This window comes from Muntiacus reevesi, chromosome 15 (assembly GCF_963930625.1).
Source record: "Muntiacus reevesi chromosome 15, mMunRee1.1, whole genome shotgun sequence".
In the NCBI taxonomy this organism is placed as follows: domain Eukaryota; kingdom Metazoa; phylum Chordata; class Mammalia; order Artiodactyla; family Cervidae; genus Muntiacus; species Muntiacus reevesi.
In genome coordinates, this window is record NC_089263.1 from 5583928 (window position 1) to 5604745 (window position 20818).

The 20818-nt window shown below is 52.2% G+C and overlaps 1 protein-coding gene across 2 annotated transcripts in view; it reads left to right on the top strand.

The window, feature by feature from the left end:
* ADAMTS17 (ADAM metallopeptidase with thrombospondin type 1 motif 17) overlaps positions 1–20818 on the top strand; it is a 388819-nt gene that overhangs the window by 168966 nt on the left and 199035 nt on the right. For both annotated transcript variants that reach the window (XM_065906211.1, XM_065906212.1), the window contains exon 8: positions 3925–4030. In XM_065906211.1, coding sequence (XP_065762283.1) covers positions 3925–4030 — 106 coding nt within the window. The remainder of the gene's footprint in view (positions 1–3924; positions 4031–20818) is intronic.

A 20818-nucleotide genomic window follows, 5' to 3' on the forward strand; every position in this document is an offset into this window, starting at 1 on the left:
AGAGCATTTCCTTTCTTTTCTTTTCTTATGGAAAACAAAACAAAAACTTCAGCCCCGGCCAAGCATGTTTCCAAATAAAAACAGGTGTGTGCTCTGGTGCCCGGCTCCTGTGCTGAGCTGGTCTGCCCCTCGCGGGGGTCGTGACGGAGCCCTGTGTGTGCCGGAGGTCTGCCCCGGCTTAGTCTTGATGTCAACAAACAGGATGTAGGTTTAGTTCTTCGGGAGTGGGGAGGGAGGTTCATTTTTAATTACTAAATCCCCCTACTTACTGTCTCTGCCAGCTCCTTCCCGCCCTGGCCCCTGTGCCTGCAGGGCCGCCCTTCACTCCCAAGACTCCTTAATCACTTCGAGGGAGCTGCCTGTGGCCACAGCCCTTCCCAGGGGTGGGCCTGCGGGCAGAGGCCCTGGTCACCAGCGCCACCGGCCCGTGCACACCTGGCTGCAGCCATTGCCCGCTCCGCACCCCTGTGAGCCCACAGCGAGGGCCACACCGGGCCCGCCCAGGCCTGTGACCCGCTAACCCACCCCGGGCCCCCAGCCCCTCATTTGTGTCACAGGACACAGTGGGGAGTCAGCCGCCACCAGCACTCAAGTCCAGTCCCAGGCCCCGTGCTGAGGGTCCTTGGACGGGACCACGGGGATGTCCTTCCAAGGTTCAGAGCTGCAAAGGAGTGTGCAGAGCCGCCACAGATGGTGTCACCCCGGAGACGAGCAGCCATGCACGGCTGATGCCCATGACCTACAGCTGTGCCCAGTCCATCCGAGGCCCTCTCCTTTTCCTGGGCCCCTGTAGGAGAACAGCTTTGCTTCCCTGAAACACCCCCATCGCCCCCACAGGCCGCCCCTTCCCATCCTTTGTCCTCACCTCATCACCCACCACAACCCAGCCCCCTCCCATCCTCTGTCCTCACCCCATCTCCCCCACAGGCCGCCCCCTCCCATCCTCTGTCCTCACCCCATCTCCCCCACAGGCCGCGACCTCCCATCCTCTGTCCTCACCCCATCTCCCCCACAGGCCGCCCCTTCCCATCCTTTGTCCTCACCTCATCACCCACCACAACCCAGCCCCCTCCCATCCTCTGTCCTCACCCCATCTCCCCCACAGGCCGCCCCCTCCCATCCTCTGTCCTCACCCCATCTCCCCCACAGGCCGCCCCCTCCCATCCTCTGTCCTCACCCCATCTCTCCCACAGGCCGCCCCCTCCCATCCTCTGTCCTCACCCCATCTCCCCCACAGGCCGGCCCCCTCCCATCCTCTGTCCTCACCCCATCTCTCCCACAGGCCGCCCCCTCCCATCCTCTGTCCTCACCCCATCTCCCCCATAGGCCGCCCCCTCCCATCCTCTGTCCTCAGCCCATCGCCCCCACAGGCCGCCCCCTCCCATCCTCTGTCCTCACCCCATCTCCCCCACAGGCCGCCCCCTCCCATCCTCTGTCCTCAGCCCGTCTCCCCCACAGCCCGGCCCCCTCCCATCCTCTGTCCTCAGCCCATCTCTCCCACAGGCCGGCCCCCTTCCCATCCTCTGTCCTCACCCCATCTCCCCCACAGGCCGCCCCCTCCCATCCTCTGTCCTCACCCCATCTCCCCCACAGGCTGCCCCCTCCCATCCTCTGTCCTCAGCCCATCTCTCCCACAGGCCGCCCCCTCCCGTCCTCTGTCCTCAGCCCGTCTCCCGCACAGCCCGGCCCCCTCCCATCCTCTGTCCTCAGCCCGTCTCCCCCACAGCCCGGCCCCCTCCCATCCTCTGTCCTCAGCCCATCTCTCCCACAGGCCGGCCCCCTTCCCATCCTCTGTCCTCAGCCCATCTCCCCCACAGGCTGCCCCCTCCCATCCTCTGTCCTCAGCCCATCTTCCCCACAGGCTGCCCCCTCCCATCCTCTGTCCTCAGCCCGTCTCCCCCACAGCCCGGCCCCCTCCCATCCTCTGTCCTCAGCCCATCTCTCCCACAGGCCGGCCCCCTTCCCATCCTCTGTCCTCAGCCCATCTCCCCCACAGGCTGCCCCCTCCCATCCTCTGTCCTCACCCCATCTCTCCCACAGGCCGCCCCCTCCCATCCTCTGTCCTCACCCCATCTCCCCCACAGGCTGCCCCCTCCCATCCTCTGTCCTCAGCCCATCTTCCCCACAGGCCGCCCCCTCCATCCTCTGTCCTCACCCCATCTCCCCCACAGGCCGGCCCCCTTCCCATCCTCTGTCCTCAGCCCATCTCCCCCACAGCCCGGCCCCCTCCCATCCTCTGTCCTCACCCCATCTCCCCCACAGGCCGCCCCCTCCCATCCTCTGTCCTCAGCCCATCTCCCCCACAGCCCGGCCCCCTCCCATCCTCTGTCCTCACCCCATCTCCCCCACAGGCCGCCCCCTCCCATCCTCTGTCCTCAGCCCATCTTCCCCACAGGCCGCCCCCTCCCATCCTCTGTCCTCAGCCCATCTCCCCCACAGGCCGCCCCCTCCCATCCTCTGTCCTCACCCCATCTCCCCCACAGGCCGCCCCCTCCCATCCTCTGTCCTCACCCCATCTCCCCCACAGGCCGCCCCCTCCCATCCTCTGTCCTCACCCCATCTCTCCCACAGGCCGCCCCCTCCCATCCTCTGTCCTCAGCCCATCTTCCCCACAGGCCGCCCCCTCCATCCTCTGTCCTCATCCCATTGCCCCCACAGGCCGCCCCCTCCCATCCTCTGTCCTCACCCCATCTTCCCCACAGGCCGGCCCCCTCCCATCCTCTGTCCTCACCCCATCTCTCCCACAGGCCGCCCCCTCCCGTCCTCTGTCCTCACCCCATCTTCCCCACAGGCTGCCCCCTCCCATCCTCTGTCCTCACTGCATCTCCCCCACAGGCTGCCCCCTCCCGTCCTCTGTCCTCAGCCCATCTCCCCCACAGGCCGCCCCCTCCCGTCCTCTGTCCTCACCCCATCTCCCCCACAGGCCGGCTCCCTCCCATCCTCTGTCCTCACCCCATCTCCCCCACAGGCCGCCCCCTCCCATCCTCTGTCCTCACCCCATCTCCCCCACAGGCCGGCCCCCTCCTATCCTCTGTCCTCACCCCATCTCCCCCACAGGCCGCCCCCTCCCATCCTCTGTCCTCAGCCCCTTGCTCACAGTGTCCTCCTGAGTCTGGTTCCCCTAGTTCCACTGCCGCAGTCTTCCCGTCTCAGGGCAGGTCCTGGGGTCCCTCACGTGTGTGCAGGGATGAGCGATCAGACCGCGGGATCCATCTCCCCAGATGGCCTCCCAGCCCTTACTCTTCTGGTGTCTTTCACTCCTCCCAGGACCCGGTCTCCTCCTTCGAGGGGCTCCTGAGACATTTTCCTGAACCTCCCCACTGTCCTTGGCCTGCTCTGAGTGAGCCCTGGCCCTGGTTTGGCTGACCCTCTGAGAGCGTTAACCCTGGCGGGGCTGCGCCTGGGGCGAGGGACGTGGAGGCCTGGGGCACGGAGTCTGAAGGGGCCTGCTCACCCCCTCGGGGTCCTGTCTTTGAACCTTGCACGCTGGGCATCTCGCCTTGCTGTCCTCTCCTGACCCTGGCCCTGGATGCTGACGTTAGCTGCCTCAGCCTTCAGCTCCAGGTGCCAGTCCAGGGGACCTTGGGAAAGTTACCTTTCCTCTCTGAACCGCAGTTTCCCTGTTGCCTCCATCCTGGCTAATGAGGACTTTGTTAGAAAAGATGTGCCAACTGCTCAGCCTGATACGTGTTAAATGCTTGAGAGATGCTTGTGGTGGTTATTATTATCATTAGACAAATACAGAAGCATCCCACACCGACCAGCCAGTCTCCATGAGCTATGGAGAGACAGGCCCAGTCCCGTGGTCATCCTCGCCCCCGCTTGCCCCTCTCGATGGTGTGTGATGTTGACCGTGTGGATTTGCCCTGCGAGGTCAGGACCTCGCATGTTCTGAAGAGGATGTGTTTTGTGTCTCTGCTGCAGGAATTGCTTACTTAGGAGGTGTGTGCAGTGCTAAGAGGAAATGTGTGCTTGCCGAAGACAATGGCCTCAATTTGGCCTTTACCATCGCTCATGAGCTGGGCCACAAGTAAGTATCAGACTCTGGATTGTTCTGCCTCTTTAAATGCTTTTCTGAATACATATTATTTTCACTCAGATTCTGGAAGTTCCAAAACAGTGCTACTGGGCGCCTTTGCTTCCTCTTGAGTAGGGACCTAGTCAAGCCTGAGTCCCAGTCCTTCAGGGAATCCAGGAGATCACTGAACAGACTGTCTCTGAGAGTGGAGATGCTCATTTGAGGTTGGTCTGTTCTTGAAGCACACGCTGTAAAAGGAAGAGGTCTTAGTGTTGTCGTGAGTTGCATCCCCTTTCTCAGATCAGCACGATTTTGATTCACTCTAAATATATTCAGATAGTGGGATTATCTTTGTGCGGTTGAATTTTTTTTTTCAGCCAGTTTCAAACAAAGTCCAACTTTCTAAAAGTAGAATGTCAGTGTCTTAAAGAATCATCAGTTACGCCCTTTGTCCATTGGCAATTCTCCCCTTGAGGAAGAAAGAACCACAGAACCCTAGAGTCCAAAGACGGCGTGGGCAGAATCAGAGGCTGCCTGCTGGTGTTTCAGATGAGGAGACAGCAGGCCCGGGGGTTGAGAGGCTGGCCCAGGCTGAGATCACTTGCAGGGAGCCTCAGGCGGCAGGAGGCCAGCTGACTCTCAACCTGCGGCCCGCGGCCCGAGGGCTTGTTCTTCCTCCTGGAGTAGCTGTCTGTTTTATGTTTCTCTGAAGGAAACATTGTGAGATGACTGCTTAAGAACTTTAAATAAATAAATTGAGGAGGCCAAAACATGCAAAACAATGGGAAAATTTATATTGGACTGAAGAGAACAAAATTAAATGGAAATCTAGTTCTTGGGGAAAATATATATATTGTCAAGTTTTCCTAGTGCCCTAGATAGTAAGATGCCTGGAATCCTAAATGTGAACTTAAGCTTCTCAAGAGTAGAGGCAATGGGTAAGGACTACAAAAGCAGTTATTGTCCCCTCGTCTTAGCCATATCTGGGGCTTGATTTTTTTTTTTAACCTTGTTTTGTTTATCTGGTCTCATTTTAATTTTTTTCATTCCTGTGAGTGAGTTTGTTGTTGACTTTTCTGTTTCTCTTGGTTATCATGATGTGAGTAGAGTAAATGAAAATAATCTTAGGCGTATTTTCTGGGATTAAGGAGAAAGTAACAAGTTATTGGCCAAGACAAGCAAGATGAGCAGTTATCTCTAAGCACACATTTATTTCATCTTGACAGTATTTTTTTAATTTATTTTTTTATTGAAGGATAATTGCTTTACAGAATTTTGCTTTCTGTCAAACCTCAATCGACAGTATTTTAAAATATTGATGACAGCACTTTGCTCGTCCTCTTTTGCCTATACTACTAGAAAATAACTTTAAATTAATTGTAGTCAAATTTGTATTCATATCTCAGATTTGTTAAGAAAAAAACAACAACAAAAAGCCCCACATTCAACAGTGGGTGCTGAAAGAAAAGTGCAAATGCATATGGCTTTGCAAACCACTTCTCTCTGTCAAATGCCCCACCCAGCCCTTCGTAGGACCTGGGAACCCACTCTCTGACAGTTGTGAGAGTGCAGAGTTGTCGAAACGTTGCCCAATACGCAGGGTGTGTGGACCTTTGGAGAGATATATTTATGGAACTGCTGCATCCCATGGCAGCAGTCACCCCCACACGTGAGCACACGCGGGCCGCCTTTTCTCCTTGGACATTAAGAACATTCCTCTCCGGTGGTCTGTGTGGTTGTGCTTTATCAAATACTGGCATCTTAACTCGGGAGGTCTGCAGATGAATGCTTAGATTCAGTCATAATCCAGTGGCCTTTAGCTACAGTCTGTTTAGAATTCTCAGAGAACTCTTTATAGCTTGCTACTGAACTCTAATTACCAGCAAAAACAAACACCTTTTTGTTCATCAAAGCCAATAAATCCTGCTAGCACTTGGTCCTGCCCCTGGTTGGGTGATCATGGTTTTCGCAGAGAAGTCTGTTATCTCTGATTATTCACAAGCGTTGAGAAGCAGACCCTCCATGGATGAAGTCGGTCTCCCTGTCACAGACCCCTCTGGTCATCCGGCTCAGAGGGGTCGGGGAGGCTATGTGGAGTGGGAAGGTGGAGGCTAGCCTGCACTCTCGGGAAAGCCGCTGGACAGGCTGTTTTACAGATGCGAACCTGGAAACTGGTCCGTTCTTTGGGATGGAAAGGAATAATCTAAATCCATGTTTTTTCAAATGTGTGTAAACTGACATAGGATGGGTGGTATTCTCAGTGATCTGATCCACTGGTTCGTGCTCTTGAACAAAATTTCTTGGTGAGAGTTTTAGAGAACAATAAAGAATACCCCTCTGTGTACCCATGGGAAATCTCCAGAGAGCTCACCAACCAGGCCCTAACCATTTAATACTGAAAAGCAGAGCATCTCTTCTGAAGGATGAATGTGTGTGCCTTTGCGTGCAGGCATGCATGGATGTGGCCCTTCTGCTCCGTACCCAGTATACCTCCTGTGAGGAGCAGTGTGAACACTTACCCTCAGATGCCAGTGTTAGGAGAAAAGTCACTTTCCATAGGAGCTGCACAGGCCGTTTATCAGATGATGAGCATCAGATTAGTTAACGTGATTTCATTTCTGCTTTGGATTTCAAAAAACACAAAGTTAAATGTAAGGCTCAGTTTTAGTATTTAAGTCATTATAGTGCTGGTATTTTTCTCCCTCTCTCTTTTGTATGCATGGTTTTATTTCAGTTATTGTAGTTCAAAAATAATTCATTTGGTGCCTTGAACTGGCTCCAATCCAATTTGCAATAAAATACGTTCTAAATTGTAAATTAAATGAAAAATTTTTGACTTGGTAACATCAACAATGCTGCTTTGGACATAAATTAAAAATGAAGTGATGATGTTTAAATCACATCAGATCTCATAGAGCACCTACTGTGTACCAGGTACTGTTAGATGCTGTGTATTCACTGTGTTATTGAATCCGTCCTATGAGGCAGTTTTACTAGCTTTTACTTTATAGATTAGGAAACTTAATGGTACTTTAAAGACAATTTCTAGTTTCTGCCTAAAATGATTTCGGATCACTAGTATGATAATATGGACTTCCCAGGTGGCTCAGTGGTGAAGAATCCACCTGGAATGTAGAAGACTCGGGTTCGATCCCTGGGTCTGGAAGATCCCCTGGAGGAGGGCATGGCAACCCATTCCAGTATTCTTGCCTGGAGAATCCCATGGACAGAGGAGCCTGGCGGGCTACAGTTCATGGGGTCACAAAGAGTCGGACAGGACTGAAGCAAGTTAGCATGTACACACACACATATGATAATATACCCATGCAACAGGGCCATTAAAATAAGAATTCAAATTATAGAAATATATGTTATAAAGAAGAGAGCTTGCTATATATGCAAAAATCCAAGGTGCCTTCAGTTTGCCAGCAGCCAAAGCAGAGAGGGCAAAAGTGGCATGGTACAGCTCCCTGAAGGAAGCCAGTGTGTCCTCAGAGGGGTTTCCCTAGGAAACTCAAGTGCTGTCCTGGAGACTGGCAGTTTTCTGGTGATCTGCCCTGGTAAAGAGGTAGGGCAGGAAAGACTCCAGCCATGGCTTTAGACAGAAAGTGAAGGATCTGCATTTCCCGATGGCAGTCGTGGGGGCAGCCTGGGAAGAGGCTGTCCTGTGTTCCTGTCTGGAGGACGAGCTGGGTCTGTCAGCCGCTGTTCTGACTGATGGCAGCTTTGGGGCTTTTTAATGAGCCTGATGTGAAGAGCCGACTCATTGGGAAAGACACTGATGGTGGGAAAGATTGAAGGCAGGAGGAGAAGTGGGCAACAGAGGAAGAGATGGTTGGATGACATCATTGATTCAGTGGACATGAGTTTGAGCAAGCTCCGGGAGATGGTGAGGGACAGGGAAGCCTGGTGTGCTGCAGTCCATGGGTCACAGAGAGTCAGAGACGACTGAACGACTAACAACAGCATGACCTTAGATGCCTTCTTGCCAATGAAAGGCAGCTAACCCCATCTTTTGGTTCGCCTTATGTGAGCTTTGGAAAGCAGCTGTCTCCCTGTCTTATTGTGGTAGCTTGAGAAACCCAGCTGAAAATGAGGCTGGTTTTGTGCCTTCTTGAGCCTGCGGTGACCATGAGAAAGCGATGGTCTTGAGAAGGAGAGGGTGTCTGTGGTAGACCTTTCACTTTAGAGGGCCATGTTTCCAGCTGTTGTTGGTTATGACAGAATCAGTGACATGGAGCAGACCAGCCGGCTGGGACAGCTCTGCCCACTTCTTTCCCTTAAGGAACCAGGATGACTTGCGGTGAACCTCAGTGTCCAAGTTGTTCATCACTATTTGACTTTAGAGAGAAAGAGGGAGAGCTCCAAGCATTCGTTCTTTGAGGCCAAATGCAGCCCTGATTGCTCATGGGAAGAACTCTCTTCAGAAGCTCATGTCCATGCTGACTGCCCATGAAAAAAATGAAAAACAAAATCAAGTGACACCCTAATGATCAAGGGGAGCATTGGTAGTGATGTTAGTATAACATTATTTTTAGAGGCTGTTGTTTGCTATGATTTGGAACGTTTAGTGTTAGAAAGAAAATGTTTCCATGAAAATTGGTTAGAGTGCCTTTTGTTGGGGGAAGGTCGGTCTAATGTGGCATGATAAGGCCCAGGGAAGACATTTGATTGAGAAGAACACTTCCTAGTGCAGTTGGAGGCCAGGAGGGCACAGAACCAAGTCTCAGCTGGTCATTTGGGAATGGGGAAACCCAGGAAGCATGCATGCAACGTGCACACAATCGGGTAAGGCAGCAGCCGGGAAGTGTCTAAACAGGGCTTGCAGGTGGGGTGAGGAGAGCAGAGAGGGACTCATGGTCTACCTGGCTCCCCACTCAGAAAAACAAAGACCTTCCCTTGCAGAAAATAAATCTCTGCTTCTGTCAGATTTAGGAGGCTCTGTTAGATAAGCCTGAGCCACACCAGTGCCTGCCTAGAGAGTCAGACCAAACCACGTTACCCCTCCAACCTGCAGAAATCTGAAGAAGGTGCTCCAGACAGGCCCCAGGGTCACGGCCCATGTGCAGGCTGTTCTGGGCCAGGCCTCTCCCCACCTGCTCTTTCTGGGGTCTTTTCTGACTTCCAGATGCCCTTTCTTGGGTCTTTCCATTCTGGAATCTACCTCTGCTCTGGTCAGCTGGCTCTGCCTGTGGCCTCTGAAAAATGCTGCCTTCATGGGAACTTGGGAATCCAGCAGAGGTGACAGATGGGCTGTGCTGCAGAAGAGGAGCCCCTGAGGCTCTTGGAAGTGCCTGTGGCCAAGTGTTAACAGGCCAGATCAGTTAAACTACCCGCTCTGGGGGAGGGACGCCTGGAAAGCCCTCCAGGAGACAACAGGTGCACCAGGGCGGGGCTGCTGCCGGCCTGACGTCTGAGACTCTGTGTCATTGCTTCTGGCCTCATCCACCTGTCTGCTCCATCTCTCGCTCCCTGGCCCCGTCCCCCCAGGTCACCCTCAGGGTTGAGCTGTGATGCTGGATGTGCTCCTGGCTCCAGCTCGCCCCTCGCGAGGTCACCCTGAATTCCATGCTTTTTCACCACTCGCCTAGACCTGCACCAGGTGCGTGCATGCTATGTCACTTCAGTCATGTCCAACTCTGTGACCCCATGGACTGTAGCCCACCAGGCTCCTCTGTCCATGGGATTCTCCAGGCGAGAATACGGGGGTGGGTTGCCATGTCCTCCTCCAGGGGACCTTCTTGACCCAGGGATCGAACCTGTGTCACCTGTGGCTCCTGCATTGCAGGCAGATTCTTCACCACTTGAGCTACCAGGGAAGCCCAGTAGTCATGCTCATAGCTGGCAAGTCAGGTGAGGAAAGGCCCAGCCCTCCTGAAAGAAGCCACTGCAGTCAGGGGTAGTCCTGTCTTATCGCAGCTGACGACTCCTGGGAGACCTGGAAATGGAAGGAAGGAGCAGAAGGAGGTGGAAGGCAGCCCACAGGGGCCTGACGCTCCCACCTGGAGAGAAACGCAGGGCTGAGGTTGAGCGATACAAAGGTCCTGATGATCAGGAGCTGTATGTGATGACTCTTGTGTACCCGCAGACGCGCCGGCAGTCCTAGATGGACCCCGGTCCAGCAGTGCGTGAGTGCGTGAGAGCACAGCTGGGTCCCCAGATCCACACGAGTGCCCCTCAGCCCCTGGAGCTGGCGGAAGCCCTGCCCTGGCTGACGTCACCCAGAGGGGGGACTCTGCTCCCCTGCTTAGTCCAACGAACACAGAGGCCAGGTGGGGGGGCCCCCTGCCTGAGGTAAGAAGTGGACCCATGGCCCACCCAGGCAGGTCCCAGGTGAAGCTTGGTGGCCTCCAGTAGAGATACCAGTTGAAAGCTAGAGCCAGGCACTCTGGATGTTTCCAGCTAGAATGTGACTGAGCAAATGAGTTCAGGGCAGCGGATGTGGGAGGGGGTCCTGTTGTTGTGTGCCTGGGGACACACTTGCCTAAGGTGCGGCCTGGAAGCAGACTGTGTTCAGTTCCCAAAGATGGTGGTTTATGGGCAGAGGGTGGTTGGCTGCCTGGGGAGCTGAGGGGAGGGGAGGGGACAGCTGTTCCAGGAGAACTGTTCTCAAAACTGGAGTCGACACAATTCACACTGAAAGGAATTGTCTCGGTCCTGAAGGAAAGCCATTATCCAGATGCGTGAAGAGGGGAACAGACTGCCTGTGCAGAGCAGGGGGTCCGAGGCATGCACATGGGGGGTGGAGGCTTGTGAGCAGGCAGGTAGCCCCCGAGCCTGCCAGGCCCTCTGCCTGGGTGCTCAACTCAGTGGGCACAGCACAGACATCGCATGGAAGGTGTAGTGGAGAGAGCATTTCTGCAAATGTTGTAACTGTTTAGAAATCCCAGGAGGAGGACAAGTGTGCTTTTGTTCTAGTTGGATTTGGGGATGGCTGTGTTCATGTGTGGGTCAGCCTTTCTTGCAGAACAGAACAGACCCCCAGGAGGTCTGCAGGAAGGGCTGATTCTAGGGCAGGCAAGTCCCAACCCTAGGTTTTCAGAGGGATTTCTCCCTGAATCCCTGGGTCTCACCCTCCATCCCTACTCGGCTGCTATAGCCCCCTGCAGCCTCCTCTCCTAGAAGGAACCTTAACTGGTGGTGCCGGTGGTGCTCAGGGCTCTCAGGATTCACGTGGAGGTGCTTGGAGCAATTTCTGAGTACCATTTCCTCAGCACTTGGCCCCTGGATTAAAGTTGCTGTACGATCATCCTTGACTCAACTGTCTTATCCAAAATTCCAGAGTCACATCAAACCTCATTTACTTTTCTTATTATTTTAAAAAATGTGCCGCTGAAAATTCTAAGCTCTTTGACTTTAATTTATAAGCCACCCTTCTCCTGGTGTCTTGGATGAGCTGGAATGACTTGTGGCTTCTGGAGGGCTGGGGGGCAGCCACCGTGGGGTCCTCAGCCAGCACAGCAGTTCTCAGCCCCGCTCCACGTTGCCCTGAGTGACTCCTTCCTAACAGCTCTGTCATTCCTTCCCCTCCTTTTCCCATCCCAAACTGAAAAAAAAAGCAGAATTTCCTTTGGGCCCTTCCCAGATGGATGGTTTTGAATGCGAAGTACAGGGTCCAGCGCAGCAAGGAACTTTGTCTCTGGGGCCCTGTTTAAATGACTTCTCTGCCTTAGGGAGTGATTTCTCATTGCCCGGCATTAGGAGGAGTTGCAGGGAAGTTATCATCATTTCCTTCGGAGTCTTACCCTTGACTCGTATTGAATGTGAGGAGAGGACCCTTCTTCCACTTGACTGGAAAGCCCAGAGCCACTGTTCTTAAGAGGACCTTGATTGCAGTCTTGCCAGATCTGCCCAGGCCAGGCCTGGGAGGGAAGACAGACAAAGGGAAAGCCATTAAAAGCGCTCCAGCAAGCAGACACATGTGTTCCCACCTGCATCCTGAGTGGCTAGGCCGAGCAGCTATTGGCTGGATGTTATCGCCATGATGGGAAATCCAGCTGGATCTGGGCGTCTGCTGCTCCCAGTGTTCCGTTTCTCTGATAGGGAAGGTTACACAAGATGTGGGAGTGTTTGTCTCTATCCCAGGATTTCTTTGCATTTAATTATTGGTGAATTTCCTTACCTGAAATCATGTCATCTGAGACAGTGTTTGAGGAGACGGTGGGGCGGGAAGGGGGATGTGAGGTGTGAATTGGGTTTGGCTGAAGAACCAAATTTTGAAATCCCCTCAGAACTTCCTTACGTTACAGACTATTCCAGGAATTAGACGAGATCCAATTTTCTCGTTAGAAACACCAGACCTTCTGGCAGTTCCCCGTAAGTGGCTTTTCTCATGGTTCTTGGAGCTGGAAGGGATGTCCAAAGTCATCTCAGCCTCATTTTGCAGACGGCTTCCCTTTCCAGGGTTCCGAGTGACCAAACAGAGCCTCAGACCAGAGCCTCGGGCCTGGTGAGGTGCCCTTCATACAGCTGAACCGACCGCATGCTAAAGCCACGCGCTCCCCAAGTGGCTCTTCTGGTACTGGGCTTACCCACATTTGCTATGAAACACCGCTGCTGCTTACCTCACCGGGGCCATGTAGCACTGTGGGAGGCGGTGGGGCGTCCCAGCGTGCAAACTTCTCCAGAGACGGAGGAGTGCTCTGTTACGGACGGAGTGTTTGTGTCCCCCAAACTCCTATGTTGAGATCTCACCCCTATGGTGATGGTACGGTGAAGGTGGGGCCTCTGAGCAGTAATTAGTTCAAGAGGGTGGAGCCCACACGAATGGGATCGGTGCCCTTCAAAGAAGAAGCCAGAGAGCTGGCTAGCTCTTTCTGCCATATGAGAAAACACGAAAGCAGCCTCTGTGACCCAGGAAAGGGCCCCCGGGACCCTACCATTCTGGGCCCCCGACCTTGGACTTCCAGTGTCTACTACTGTGAGAAAGAAATTTCTGTTGTCGATAAGTCACACAGCTTGTGGTGTTTTGTTGTGGCTCACACATGCCCGCATTCTCCCAAGGTATTTGGTTTCATGCCTGAAATCCTTGTTCATCCACTGCCCGCTGCTGATGGAAAATTCCAAAGGCCTGAGGGCAGCTGCACGTTCTCTTCGCCCCTGGGAACTTTGCCACTAGCCCAGTCAATGGCGGTTCTGGGAAGGACTCTGCTCTCCTTGTCCAGTTTTAAGCACCAAGGGCACACTCCCACCTAGCCTGGAGGTGGTGGTTTTGCCAGATGATGGTGGCGGCAGACAGGACCAGCAGAGGAGCTTGAAGGGGTCAGGGGAACCGGAAATCATGGATTTTGTTCCTGATTTCAGAACAGAGCCCTGTAGCTGTCAGGGGCCTGCGTGAGGATCTGGGGATGGCCTCTCAGAGAAAATATGAATAAGTGGAAGGATATAGAACGTGGCAGGTTGTAACATTCCCTGGGGTCACTGGATGCCTGACAGAGGCCTCGTCTTAAGCATAGCCGTATTTCTGTGGTGTTTGAAGGGGCCGCTGTGAAGTGAGCCTGGTGACTCACTAACACTGTCATCAGGAGTGAAAAGAGAACGGGAAGAAGGCGCTTTGGTCAGTTTTGAACTGAGCCGGGAAAAATCTTAGGGTCATCGGAGTCCCCTGAGAGGCTGGTGCTGAGCTTGGCTGACAGCCCCTGGAGAAGCTGGGCCCTGTGACTTGGGGGACTGAAGTGTTATCAGGGGTGAATCTGCACCTCTATGAGGGTCACGGCTTCCCCAGCTCATAACCAGGTGGGTTGTTAACGAGAAGGGCTCAGAGAAACAGCGGTGGCTTTCCAAGTCAGACTTGTTAAAGTGTCTCTCACACCAGGGACCCGGCGGGCCCAGCAGGACCCCTGCCGCAGGGCGGCTGCAGAAACGCTGAGGACCGACGACTCACCCACTGATAACCTGCTCAGCAGCTTGGTTTTTGGTCAGAGGCGCCTTCCAGGCAGGAACACGTTCTTCCTGGGTAAAGGACACCTAAGCAGACTGAGGTTGACTGCGTCAGTAGTCTGTGCTGGGGGAGCCCCGGGATGAACCTCTGTGACCTGTGCTCTGCTTCCGCCAAGGAGGGGCATGGAGAGAATGACCGTGAAGACATGGGCGGTTGGCGGCCGGTTGCCTGGCCCACATGGAGCTTGGCTCACTCAGCAGAGCAGGCCCCAGGACCCATCTCTTTCCCTGCCCCCCGACCTCACCCCACCCCAGCCTGGTCTGTTCTTACTGATTTGGCTGCTGCCACCTGAGCGTCCCTTTCCAATGCCCCATTCAGAATCTGGTGAGGAAGAGTGAGGCAGCCCCGGGTGTGGAGCTGTACCAGGGACAGAAGGGAGAAGAAACACACTCACTGCAGCTGCACCCTGCCTTGTTCTTCAGAGTGGTTCCAGAAGCAGTAGCATCGTGTCACCTGGGAACCTGTTAGGAATGCAGGGTCCAAGCCCAGCTGGGTGATTCCTTTGATTCCTTTGCACATGATACTTTAAGACCCCGTCTCAGAGCAGTGTTCACTCTGTGTGTGTGTTTGTGTGTGTGTGTGTACACATATAAACATAGAGTTCTTTATATGGAGTTGAAAGGAAAAAAAAACTTCTTTTTTTTTTTCATTTTTAAATAAATTTTGGTCTATTGGGGAGTTTTTAGAGCAGCTTTATTGCTTGACTTTGGAATCTTTTCCGTGGTCCCATCTTACCTGTGCTTCATTTACCATCCTTACCATGCCAGCAGCCTCCAGTGGGTCTTTACCAGGCTTCCAGAGTTGATGCTGGGTTTCCATTCCACTTCCTTTGTAACTTAGAAACCAGCTTTCCTTGTCATGGTTGGTATATCCTACTTGTTAAAAGTGACCCCACTCTAGTGTAAAGATTTAACGTGATGTAGAATGTCAAACTCATAGATGTCAACAGACCTGTTTAGGAACATGCTGATCAAGCAGAATTTGGTTTGCCTGTGAGATGAGATATTTCCGTGAAGAAGATGGAAGGAAGCAACAGGACTGAAACACTGACCAAAAATGCCAGACACTCCCGAGAAGCCTCCAACGTGGTGGGCTTTGACATCCCCAAAGGGCAGCAGAGGCCCTTGACCTAAGGCCTTGAGATGCTGGCATTCCTGTCTCTCCCCCTCCAGTCTCCCTTTCAGTTTCCGTTCTCAGTTTGGAGGCAGTAGCTGTTGTGGGAGAGTCAGTGCTTTTCCTAAGTGTGGCTTCTTCGCATCCTCGCTGCCAGTGACCTGCATATGCAGAGTCCATTCTGGCGTTGGCCTGTTGTTAGAATCACGCAATGGGCAAGTCAGCCTCTTAATTGTTTTTTGTATCTAATATCAAAGATGTTATTTTTCTCTTTCCACATTTGCTGATATTATCCAAAGTCTGGAAGACAAGTGCAGCCCCCAAATGCTGTGTGGAAATGCCTGGAATATGAGAGTTTAGAGTAAGTCCTGAAATCCAGGCCCTTGGTCACTTCTAGCTGCAGCATGAGTTGAATCACATTGGCCCAGAGGCCCATCTGCCCTGGGGTTTTAAGCCTAGCAATGCCTGGCGTTGGTCTTCAGAACTTCTTATTCTCTGGTCTGTTGTGCATATAACAACTCCTGCCAGGTGATTACAAAAATTGTTTCCTTGTGAAAAATGTCTCAGGAGAGAAAACGATGGGGGCTGGTTACCAAAGTGAAAAGAAAGTTAAAAAGTCCCCCAAAGTGATCCTACTTCCAAATTGTGGATTTGTGGAGGGCTGTAAAGATATCCCTTTTGAAGGCCAAGGGCACTCTGTGTTTTGAAGAGCCACACCACAAGGGACACTGGCTTTGGTAACTCAGTTGCCTTTATCACTGGGCATGCTCATCATGATGTAACTGCCCAGCGAGTCCCATCCATGTTCATGCGCTCCTTTAGAGGTTTTACACTACATGTTGTTCAGCAGGAGCTGAAGACCAGATAATGGAGGAGGTGAAAGAGCTCAACGGCCAGTGATGGAGGAGGTGAGGGTGCTTCACATGATTCAGGCTCTCTTGGCTCAGGCTGAGGAGAGTTGTTTGCAAATGAGAGCACCAGCAATGAGGGAAAGCAGGGGTGCTAAAGACTAAAATAGGTAAATGCTGTCATGCAAGAGGGGAATGAGACAAATGGCATACATTTTAGACTGGGGATATTAATATTGTTTGGAGGAAAGATTCCAGAATGACTCATCAAACGTCATTTGTGAGTGCTCAGGTTTAAAAGAGGCAATCCTAGAAGTAAGCCGAGAACCTCCAGACAAGTCATCCCCAACAGATCATGTGGAAGCAGAGAACATAAAATGTAAATTTCGCCCAGGTTTCTGCAAAACTCTTGACACTCATGATGGGAAGTATGTGGAACCATGGGCTGGATACTGCTGCAGTTAAATGAACTTATAACTTGAACTTGAACCAAAGCATGGTTTTTAGAAGAGAAATATCTACTTGGGAGAGAGGCTTCTGGCTGCCCTGGGGCTCACTGATTTAACATTTCCCTCATGAGTTGCATGCATGTTGAGAGAGGATGCATGCCCATCAGACACTGAGATGACACAAAGACAGAAGGGAGAATCGTGTGCAAACATTCAGAAAATATGAAGTTCTTGACCACCTAGAAAAGTGGGCCAAATGCTGCAATTCATGATTGCATTTCATTTTCACCTCCAATCCTATGATATCATTATTTGCATTTTATAGAGAGATCCAGGGACAGTCCACCGGTAAGTGGCAGAGTCAGGTTTCAAGCCCTTTGTCAGTGTTGAACTCTGTGCACTAACCATATGCCTTGCAGCTTTCCAGATGGTATTTAATATGAGTTAAGCCCCAGATGAAGCAAATGTAATGCACAGGATGGTGGAAACAGGGCTTAATCGCAGCACGTGTAAAAAGATTTCAGTCCCTGCCAGTAAACACATGTGTCTTTACTTCCGCATTGTACTCCATTGACAGGCATTACTAATTGATCCCAGGACCCTTTTCCACTGTGTTCCAACTCATAATCCTCTCTAACTCTGCAGCAGCCCATAGAGTAAGGTTGGCACAAGAGATGAAACTGATTTTCTGTATGTAAGAGGTTATGGTGAGCTGGTGAGCGTCCCTGCTGGCTCAGACAGTAAAAGCATCTGTCTACAATGAGGGAGACCCAGGTTTGATCCCTGGGTCGGGAAGATCCCCTCGAGAAGGAAATGGCAACCCACTCCATTCTCGCCTGAAAAATTCCGTGGATGGAGGAACCTCATAGGCTACAGTCCATGGGGTCACAAAGAGTCGGATACAACTGAGCGATTTCACTTTCACTTTCATGGTTAGCTGCATACCCATTAAAACAGATGCATTCTTAGGCTCTGTTAGCAGGTGCCTCATCTCCAGAAATGAAGAAGGCAGTGGTGGCTCTGCTCTGCCCTTCAGAGGTTAAGTGACATCAGAGTCTTGCATTCAGTATTGGGAAGCCTGTTTTAAAAGGGACCACAGGAGGCAGGATTATGCCCATGTGAAAGGGAAGTGGATGATGAAGGAAACAGCTGGAGGAGCTGAGTGTCTCTGTATTGAAGAGTAGGGCTGGGGACACAAGTAGTTGGGGGCCCATTAGAGGCTGCCAGGCACAAGCGGTCTCTGCACAGCCCCCGATAGCAGAGTAAAACCAGCTTGCTCAAGATATGGAGAATTTGCACAGAGCTGGTTCCTTGCAGCCTGGGGGTTGAAGGAGAGATTCTTGGAGGATGAGGAGAGTTGAGCTGATCTCTGAGCTCATATCAAACCCTCCCCTTGTTGATCCTGACCCCCACACAACATAAAGGACAAACTAGGCCAGGATCTGGGTAGTGCCCAGACCCTAAGGCAGAACTGGTAGCAGAGATACACCCGTATTGAAAAGTAGTCCCTCTCACAGGTTTATTATACAGGCTGGTTTTCAGTGTCTTACAGTCATTAGTTCATTCAGTCCTCCCCACCACCCTGTGGCATAAGTACTGTCATTCTCTTCATTCTACAGGTGAGGAAACTGAAACACACCAGCCCTGGAGCTTGTAGGTGATAGAACCAGGATTATCATAATATAAAGTGATGCTGCATTTGGAAGTAGGATTGTACGTAGCAGGCTATTTATTGTGGCGTATGACGTGCAGGACAGTCAGCCCCATAAAAGGGCCACATTTAGGGTCCTCAGAGAGGAGGCAGGAGGGTGGGAATGGGCCCTGAGGGAAGAGATTGCATTGTAGCCAGAGGAGGGGGGATGCATGGGGGGCTGAGGGCGGTGAGCCAGGGACACAGTGGGCAGGGTGCAGAGCCTCCCACGGGAAGCCACTGTGACCGGGGTCAGGCAGGCCTGGTCTAGAGGTCACGGAGAAAAGGTGATGACAGTCCAGGGAGGGAGGGGCTCTGACTGAGAACAGGTACCTTGGCATCTGTGTAGCCAGTGGCTGTCAAGTAGCGCAAGGGAAAGGCAGGGCCCATGCTGTGCCCTAGGATGCAGGCGTCCGAGGTTCTGCCCAAGTGTGTAGCCCAGGCCTGCAGCTTTAATTCAGGTTTTCAGGGAAAAAATCCTGAAGGCAGCTTTGCCACAGGTTGATTCAGTTAATCTTCCTATGCCCCCCAACTTCCCCATCTGTATAATGGGCACACTGACTTTCCCTCCTCCATAGCATGGTTTGGAGGATTCAAGGAGCCAGTGCTGGCTCTGGTCCTGGCCTGAGCTGGTGTAAACTCAGCTTTTCTCTGCTCCTCTCCTTTAAATGCAACCAAATATACCTTGAGAATTATTCAACAAACAATAATAAAAGGGCATGAAAGCTGGGAAGAAGAGGGCAGATTGGCTGGGATCCTGAGGACCTGAGAAGCGACGGCATGCTGAGTGCCAAGGCTTTCTTTTTACCTCCCATGTGTCTGGACTTGGGACCTAGAGGCCTGTGGCCTGGAGCCATCAACAGATACAAACATAAAACCCAAGAACAACCTGCTCCTTGCGCGATGGGCTGGGGAAAGCAGAGGCCAAGGAGACCCCCTTCCATACACAGGATGTGTTGGGCTGGCCGAGCTGCTGGCTGCTGCATGGTGAAGTCCAGCTTCTGCCCCTCAGCCAGCCCACAGCAGGAGGTGACCAAAGCCTGTGCCTCCTCGTCCTCATCCCAGTGGCTCAAGGAGCCCCAGCCCCCCAGTCCCATACCCCTCCTGGCAGAGGGTGGCCTGGTGATACCAGGCAGCCGATGGGAGTGCCTTCCGCCCCACATATGTTGCCACAGTTAATGAACAGGAGCCCAGACAGCACTGTTTTCAGGTACCGAGGGTTCACTCACCAGACGGCTGGCAATCCAGCCAAACACTGACCCAGATGCAGAGGAACCGGGTCGCTCATGTATTGCTGGTGGGGAAGTAAAGTGGTATGGCCGCTCTGGAAAATGATCTGGCAGTTCCTTTTAAAACTAAGACCCAGTGGTTGTACTCCTGGGCATTTATCCAAGAGAAATAAAAACTTATTTTTACATAGAAACTTGTACATGAATGTTTATAGCAGCTTTTGGTTGTAACAGCCAAAAGCTTGAAACTACCCAGATATCTTTCAGTGGGTGAATAGTTAGACAAGCTGATACATCCATACCATGGAATACTATTCTGCAGTAAAAAAATGAAAAGATTATGAACACAGCCATAGGAATGATACCGAGTGGAAAAAAGCCAGTCCTAAAATGATGCATACTGCCTGATTCCATTTATATAACATTCATGGTGTAACATAGAGATGAAAGGGTTAATCATGTCTGACTCTTTGTGACCTCCTGGACCGTACCTCCAGAGAAGGCAATGGCACCCCACTCCAGTACTCTTGCCTGGAAAATCCCATGGATGGAGGAGCCTGGTAGGCTGCAGTTCATGGGGTTGCGAACAGTTGGACACGACTGAGCAATTTCCCCTTCCCTTTTCACTTTCATGCATTGGAGAAGGAAATGGCAACCCACTCCAGTGTTCTTGCCTGGAGAATCCCAGGGACAGCGAAGCCTGGTGGGCTTCTGTCTATGGGGTCGCACAGAGTCGGACACGACTGAAGTGACTTAGCAGCAGCAGCAGGACTGTACCTCTGTCCATGGGATTCTCCAGGCAAGAACACTGGAGTGGGTTGCCATTTCTTCTCCGGGGATCTTCCCAACCGAGAGATTAAACCTGACTCTCCTGCCTTGCAGGCAGATTGTTTACTGTCTGAGCCACCGGGAAGAACGTAGAGATCGGGGACAGATTAGTGGTGGTCAGGGTTTAAGGGGTGGGGTGGAGGGTGGCCATGGAAGGGTAGTCTATTGGTGATGCCATGACTTCCTGATTATGCTGTGATTATGGTTTATAGGTAGCAGCGTGTGTGAAGAAATTGCCTAGAACTACACACTGAGAGTGCATAGATGAGATCTGAAGAAGCACTACAGGTTGCATCAATGTTCACTCCCTGATTTTGATTCTGCACTGTAGTTATTATGCAAGATGTTACCACTGGGGAATGTGTGGAGGTGCAGAACCCCACCTCTGTATTTTCTTTTCAACTCCTATACATCTGTAGTTATTTCAAAGTTAAAAGTTTAAAATAAGAGAGAATGCCTTGAAGATCTTCTGGAAATGCAGGTATCTAGGCCACACCTCATAGCAATTGAATCAGGGTTTCTGCTGGTGGGATCCAGATATCCAAAATTTTCTAAACTTTCTTAGATGACAGCCAAGTTTGAGGACCTATCTTTCCTCCCGTGAGCAGTGATCCTGGTCATCATTGGCGCAGCTGCAGGAGCAGTACCTGCCCCCTGGCTGGGCACCATTCGAAGCGCTTTGCATCCACCATCTCATTTCACC